Here is a 7,945-nt window from a genome sequence, read left to right as displayed (position 1 = left end):
TTTTATTGTCCAACATCTGGATTGAGCTAAGCTCATTCTCTCTGAGAGATCTCCGTTAAGACCTCTGATGAAGGTATCTAGAGCCCTATCTCTGACCTGTTTTGCCATGGCTTCCATAGTCTCGGGAGTATAACCCAATGTTTCGATTTGGTCTAATATTAATGACATCTGTTGGTAAACGGCGAAGTAAAATTGATGAATGGAAGCGCCTTTCTGGGTCATGGTGAATAGCTGGTATTCTAGAGTGCTTAAATCTCGTTTGTCTGAGTACTCAGGTAACAGACACTGAGAGATTGCACCCCAATGTAATGCGGTGCGATATACTTTCAACAGTGTATTCGCATGGCCTGTAATTTTGCCTCGAATGGTTACCAGAATTGCAAAGTATTTGGGTGTTCCCTGAATGGGGGCGTATAATTCCATCAAACGTGTGGCAAAAGCAAACCATGTTGAGAATTATTCACGACTACCTGAGAATTTGTCAAGATTTTTTACGATTTCTGGCACTTTGTCTAATTCATGCCAGTTATCCTGGACGCTAGCTGTCTGGTCCCTAAAGGGAATGTGTCCTGGCTGAGAAAAATTTAATTGTTTCACTATTTCCTGTAGCTGAGATGACAAAATTGTTTGGATAGCTACATCTAATCCTTGTATCGACAGTGCCTCTATTCTATTTACGGCTGCTGCACCTGAGGTGGATGCTGTCGGAGCATCGGAAGCTGCTGCCTGACTACCACCCTGCTGGAGGACTGCTGCTTTAACCCAGTTGTCATTAGTCATTTTGGAAAAAATATTTCGAACCAGGTTTCTTTCAAGGAAATAAGTGTTACGATATCGCGAATATTATGACGTCACGAACGATATAATGCCGCGAAAATTGGATTTTAGTTTATATTGACAAAGGTATAGCGGTATGTCCGCTAATCTTGGTGGAAATGGTTTTTGGTACTTAAATACTTAGTTTGTGGTATTATGCAAAATTTTCACTATTAAATAATAATTCTCTTTTTTTTCAAAATTATTTCTTAAATCTTAATTTGTGGTATTATGGAAATTTTTCAATATTAAATGATTATTCTCTTTTTTTACAAAAAATTTTTTTTTTAATTTTGAATTATTTCTTTCTCCTTTTTTTGGGATTACTTATTACTAGTTTCTTTTTAAATTTTTGATTCTTTTTTCTTGAGTGAGAAAAAAATTTAATTAAGGATTTTATAAATATTTTAGCTTGTGTTTTTCATTTTTCTTTTTAAATTTAAACTTTTGGTTTTGGTTCACAAATTTTTTTCTCACTGTGTTTACACAAATTCTTTTTTCTTGTTTTGATTTTCTTTCACTTAGAATTATTTTGCTTAACTTACATTATTAATAACTTCTTCGGTGCTTGTACTGATCGGCTTGTAGGAGGGCTCGCTTTTCCAACGTTGAAGGTACTAACGCTCCTGGGCAAACACGTTTGGGTTATCAGTTTTCCTCTGAACGGATCTTGGAGGAAATTGCAGCGATAAATTTGACCCTGTCTGATTCTTAGTGTAGTTCAATATAGTGTTTTTATTTCGTTGACACTTTAAGGCATTTAACGCGTTTTCTCGGTCACGACCACTGATATCTTTCACTAACACTCGATCAAGTTTTTATTTAGCAGGGTCCCTGCTCGGGCGCCAATTAAACACTTCCTTCACTCACGGTATAAAAAAATACAATTTTTATTTAAAGTCACTTTACAATTACAACTTAATGATAACTGAAAGATTCTGACTGAGTGAATTCCGCGGAGCTAAAGCGAAGTTTTACCGGATGGTTTGGACTTAGGCTTAAGACTGATTTTCTATGATTTGATTATGTTGGATGAAGGCTTGGATAATTGACGTCGTCGCAGGCGGCGGCGTTGGCTGAGTCCAATAGTCCACTAAGAGCGTGGGACCATTCTTTGTTTACACAAGTGTTCAGGACCATTCTTTGTTTATTGCCGAAATTTGTGGGGTGATTCTGGGTATCAGGTTTGTTGTTTATCCTAACGATCGGACTGTTGCTGGGGATAGGCGATCATGCGACAAATTGGCATCTGACGATTGAGTGGGGTGACTTGTTGTTTATCCTAGCGATCGGACTGTTATTTGAGACAGGCGATCATGCGACAAATGGGTATGTGACGACTGAGTGGGGTTGACCGATGGGAATTGCTTGTGATGATGAAATAGGATCGGCCAATGGGCATGTGTTGACGGACTTGGGTTTTATGGTATAAGTTGTTGCCGCCGAAATCCACTAACTGCCCAGCAGACCCGACGCAGCCACCAATGGGTTAACCCATATCACTCATTCTCTTTCATTTTCATACTTATACTTAAGCGCCAGCCTACGTGCTGGGAAATTAACCGTTGCATCTTGCGCTTTAAGCTTACATGTTAGGTTCTATGCTTGTTACTAAGCGGCGGACAGAACAGTTTGGTTACAACCGCGAGTAAGGGCGATTAATTTATAGCGGCTCAACTACCGACTCGCTCGCTCACCATACACACACCCACTTAGCCTACCATTAGCATAAGAAAACACGTGGAAGAAATAAATGAAGTATCACGTGAAAAGTGAAGTGTTTTTTGTGGGCCCGCTAAAACATCGAACCTTAGCGCCAAACTCAACAATTCTATAAATTACGCCAGGAATTAATTCTATAATTAATTCTATAAATTATGCCAGGAATTAATTCTATAATTAATTCTATAAACTATAGGCCATGAATTAATTCCATAAGTTAATTCTACAGATTAATTCTATATATTAATCTAACAGTGGTAAACCACTAAAGGAACCGAAAAAGTTAATTATTTAACTCAACTCGACGGGTCAACCCACGGTTCTACAAGTAAATCATATAGAGGTTAACCTCGATGATTGCATAACCAATCACTAAATTGTGATACATACATAACCTCAACGGTCAACCGTTTACGACCTACATACATACATAGGTCACGTAACTAATCAACGTCGCTTAAAAGTATAAACTCATTGGTAAACCATGGCAACAAAAGACTTATCAAGTGGAATATATCATTGCAAGAAATGCATGCAGGAAGACAGTGACCGCATGGTGCAATGCAATCGATGCTGTTCCTGGTATCATTTCGACTGCGCTGGAGTAATAGACGAGAAATCTGAGAACAGCTGGAACTGCGACTGCGTCAACGTGTCAACGGAAGTCATCACAACCATATTGAGCAACGCATTGCAGAACCTCGGAAATACCACACGAGCAGGCGAACCTCAGGCTACTTCGTCACCAGCAAAACCAACGGGGCCGCTACAAGAACCGGATCGGGACTTTGGACTATGCCCTCCAAAAATATTCCAGGACACAGCTAGGACAGCTGTTCCTATTTTTACTTCTGCCAAACAAAAAGCGATAGTCACACACTCAGCTGTGCGTGACACGTGGCATTACGATCACGAGGCACCGCAGCTGCCGTTCCTAACCTCAAACAACACGCGTGCTACGACACGCGAACAACCGCACCTAAGTGCTACGCCGATGGCACCCTGGAATTTTACGAATACTCAAAACAGGGCTGCATCGTACTATCCAGAAAATAAAGTGCGAATGGACGTAGACCTAAACACAGCAATGCCAAGCGCGGCACAACTTGCAGCCCGTCAAGCGATACCGAAAGAGCTTCCAACATTTGATGGCAATCCTCAGAACTGGCCTCTATTCTACAGTAGTTTTCAGACAAGTACGGAAATCGCTGGGTATACGAATGCAGAAAATCTTATGCGGCTGCAAGCTAGCCTAAAGGGAAAAGCACGTGAGTTAGTTCAATCCAAACTCCTTTTACCCGCAATGGTCCCTGAAATCATACAAACATTACGTATGTGTTTCGGTCGGCCAGAGCATATTTTGCACAACTTACTGGAAAAAACGCGGCAACTACCCGCAATAAAAGATAAGCTTGAACCACTTATCGAATACGCACTGTGTGTACGAAACATCTACTCAACGATGGAAGCATGTGGACTCACAGGTTACATGCAGAACCCAATGCTCGTACAAGAGCTACTAGAGAAACTCCCCACACAACTGAAGCTGCAGTGGGCAATGTTTCCCAAAGACACTAAGATACCATCAATGGAATCTTTTAGCAAATGGATCTACGACATAGCTGAAGCAGCAAGCCAGGTAACATCACCGCTTTACCATAAGAAGAGCGGAAGCCTAAATCATCACACAGAGGCACCTGAAGAGCAGGTCAAGGAAATTACGTGCGTCGTATGTAACGAACCTGGGCACAAAATACACAGCTGCCCATCGTTCAAAGCCACGCCACATCAACAAAAGATTTCTTTTCTGAAAAATCACAAGCTCTGCCAACAATGCCTAAACCGTCATCACCAAAAGTGCCAACGTGAGAAGGTTTGCGGCATACGAGGCTGCCGAAGCAAACATCACCCATCGATCCACGAGATGCAGCCAATACCAGAGGCTGCGAAATCCAGCAGCCCAAACAGGCCAGCTATGGTCACCAACGTGCATACGCCGGAGGGCAAGCACACCCAGCGATCCAGAGAGTCTGGCTCAACATATTTCCGTGTCATTCCAATACAAATCATCAATAAAACGAAAGTCACTAACACTTTTGCATTTCTAGATGAGGGATCGGCACTAACACTCATCGACAACAAGGTCTTTAAGCAGCTCGGCTTAAAAGGCGTTCCAGATCCACTGTGCCTAAAATGGACCAACGATACAACACGCGAAGAAAATGCATCGGAACGTGTCACGCTTACGGTTGCCAATCCACATAATGGCAATCAATTCTACTTGGAAGAGGTTCACAGTGTAGATACCCTGGATCTACCTGTACAGTCTATCGACATAAGGGCTCTCGCCAAAGAATTCCCCCACCTAGCGGGACTACCGATAGCATCATACACCAACGCACGCCCAAGCATCCTAATCGGCACAAATAACTGGAACCTCGCCGTACCCCTTAAAATCAAAGAGGGGGCATGGCACCAACCAATAGCGTCAAAGACGCGACTGGGATGGGCACTACAAAGCTCCACGCGATCAAGGGCCACTAGAGCTAATGTGAGCGTTCACATGTGTGGATGCAGGGACGCAGACGCTAAGCTACATGAGATCATCAAACAAGCGTTCTCATTAGACGCTACCACAGCAAAACCGCTATCATCACCAGAAGAAACTCAAGCTTTAACCAGACTTGAATCTACTACCTCCCTTAAGAATGGCAGGTACGAGGTCGGCCTAATGTGGAAAGACCCTGAAGTTTCATTACCTGATAGCTACGCAAACGCACTAAAACGGCTTAAATGCCTACAAAAGCAATTTTCCCGACAACCACAGTTGAAGGAGCAAATCACCAAGCAAATCGAGAACCTCGTCGAAAAGGGCTATGCTCGCATGCTGACGCCGGAGGAAATAGCTGCACCAAACAGACGGACATGGTATCTACCAACCTTCATAACTAAAAATCCAAATAAACCAGAGAAGGTCCGGCTTGTATGGGACGCAGCCGCCCAATCTGGCGGCAAGGCCCTGAATGACTACATCTGGAGTGGCCCAGATCTCCTCAACTCCCTGTTTGACCTCTTGCTCTCATTCCGAGTGGGACGAGTGGCGATCTGTGGCGATATTGCCGAGATGTTCCACCAGATCCGAGTGAAACCAGCAGACACCCATGCGCAAAGGTTTCTGTGGTTCGACAGCAAATCCGAGAGGCAAGAGCCTAACGTCTATGTTATGGAAGCGCTTACTTTCGGAATCAATTGCGCACCCTGCATTGCACACTTTATTCGCGACAAAAATGCAGATCGATTCTGCCAACAGTACCCTCAAGCAGCACAAGCCGTGAAGGACTACCACTACGTGGATGATTTTATATACAGTGGCGACGACTACGTGGAAGTCGGAAACATCGCAACTCAAGTCAGAGATATCCATGCAGCAGGTGGTTTCCACATACGCAATTGGTCTTCGAACTCAAAGGAGGTCCTTCGAATACTAAAGAGCGATTCGCTGCTCCCCGAAGCTGTCGAAATTACCGCCACGGAAAAGGTACTCGGCTTATACTGGGTGCCGAACTCCGACGTATTCACATTCATCTGCAAGTTCGCCAGGTTGAAGCGCAACGTTTTGGACAGCGACAAAACACCAACCAAACGCGAGCTCTTGCAAGTACTTATGTCAATGTACGACCCACTCGGCTTCATCTCATGCTTTACAATAGAGCTCAAAATCCTACTGCAAGAAGTCTGGAGAAGCGGCATTGGCTGGGACACTGGTTTGCCCGACGCATTGTTACCCAAATGGATACGATGGAAACGGATCCTTACAACAATCGCCGGATTGACCATCCCGAGATGTTACTTCGACAGCAGCGATCAAGTCCATGATGTCCAGTTACACACGTTTGTTGACGCCAGCGAATTGGCATACGCAGCAGTCTGCTACCTTCGGATACGCCAGGAGAAAAGAACCTACCTCAGCTTCGTGGCCTCCAAGGCGAAAGTGGCACCGTTGAGTCCACTATCTATACCAAGGATGGAACTGCAGGCCGCAGTGATCGGAGCAAAGCTGAGTAACCGAATCCAACGCAATCCAAGTTTGTCAATTAATTCGAGTTGTTATTGGTCCGACTCAAAGACTGTTCTCAAATGGCTTCGTATGGATCCACGAAAGTTTCAGCAATTCGTCATGCACCGCGTTGGCGAAATCCTGGAATTCACAAACGTTAGCCAATGGAACTGGGTTCCAACCAACCTTAACCCTGCAGATCTTGCTACTAAAACACACAACGCCAATAAACATGAAACTTGGCTACACGGTCCGGACTATTTGCTGCAGGATCAACACGAGTGGCCAAAATGCGATGATTTGGGGCCACCAAACAATGCTGAAGTCAGGCACAACATACTCTTCATCGACAATGCGCCGATGGAGCTAAAACTTAACGCGGAATATTTTTCCGACTGGCGCAGGCTATATCGAGCTTTAGCGCGTTTTATTCTCTATATTGAGAAACTGAAAGCAAAACAAACAAAGGCATCGCCACCTACAGAGGTGTCTTACGAGATGATTCAGCAGGCACGCACACTCCTACTGCGGCATGCGCAGTCATCTGAATTCAACCCAGAAATTCGCAACTTAACGAGAGGTAAACCTTTAAAAACAAATTCTAAACTCATATGTTTGAATATCTTCCTAGACGAAAACCAGCTCCTACGTACCCGAGGGCGAGCAGAAAACCTAAACGGCCAAAACCAAATACTGCTCCCATATGGGCACCACATTACTCGGCTCATAGTGAACTGGTATCATCAGGAAATGCACCACACATCCCATGAGACGTGTATTAACAGGATTCGCGGCATGTTTTACATACCACGCCTACGAGTCTTATACAAAGGCATGCGGAAGTCTTGCCAACGCTGTAAAAATGAGAGCGCCATGCCTGATCCACCGCAAATGGCTCCCTTGCCCATTGCCAGGCTGGCTGCCTACCAACGTCCCTTCACTTACGTCGGTATCGACTACTTCGGGCCCTTCTTGGTCGCTGTAGGACGGCGAAGCGAAAAAGATGGGGAGTTATTTTCACCTGCCTAACCATACGGGCGGTGCATATAGAACTGGCGTGCTCTCTGGACACTGCATCGTGCATAATGTGCATCCGAAACTTCATCAATCGGCGCGGGACCCCAAGAGAAATTTACAGCGACAATGGCACTAACTTCAAAGCTGCCGAAAAGATTATCTGTGACAAAGCGCAGACGATCAACTTCAACGCCGTGCAACCGGCGTTCGATGACATCAAATGGAAATTTAATCCACCAGCCGCTCCTCATATGGGGGGAGCATGGGAGCGACTTGTTCGTTCCGTCAAGACTGTACTCTACGCAATCTGCCCAGCGAGAAAATTCACCAGTG

At 44.5% G+C, this 7,945-nt stretch overlaps 1 protein-coding gene across 1 annotated transcript; it reads left to right on the top strand.

Moving 5' to 3' along the window:
- The first annotated feature begins 3,022 nt into the window (after positions 1 to 3,022).
- On the top strand, positions 3,023 to 7,624 carry LOC137572680 (uncharacterized). The gene is made up of 3 exons (XM_068284444.1): positions 3,023 to 3,806; positions 4,023 to 7,175; positions 7,227 to 7,624. The coding sequence occupies exons 1-3, from the start codon at positions 3,023 to 3,025 to the stop codon at positions 7,622 to 7,624; spliced, it is 4,335 nt and encodes a 1,444-aa protein (XP_068140545.1).
- The last annotated feature ends 321 nt before the right edge of the window (positions 7,625 to 7,945 follow it).

Source organism: Drosophila tropicalis, unplaced genomic scaffold, assembly GCF_018151085.1.
Source record: "Drosophila tropicalis isolate 14030-0801.00 unplaced genomic scaffold, ASM1815108v1 contig_1072, whole genome shotgun sequence".
NCBI classification, from domain to species: domain Eukaryota; kingdom Metazoa; phylum Arthropoda; class Insecta; order Diptera; family Drosophilidae; genus Drosophila; species Drosophila tropicalis.
Note: the sequence above shows the minus strand (reverse complement) of the source record. Positions and strands in the feature narration are given on the sequence as shown.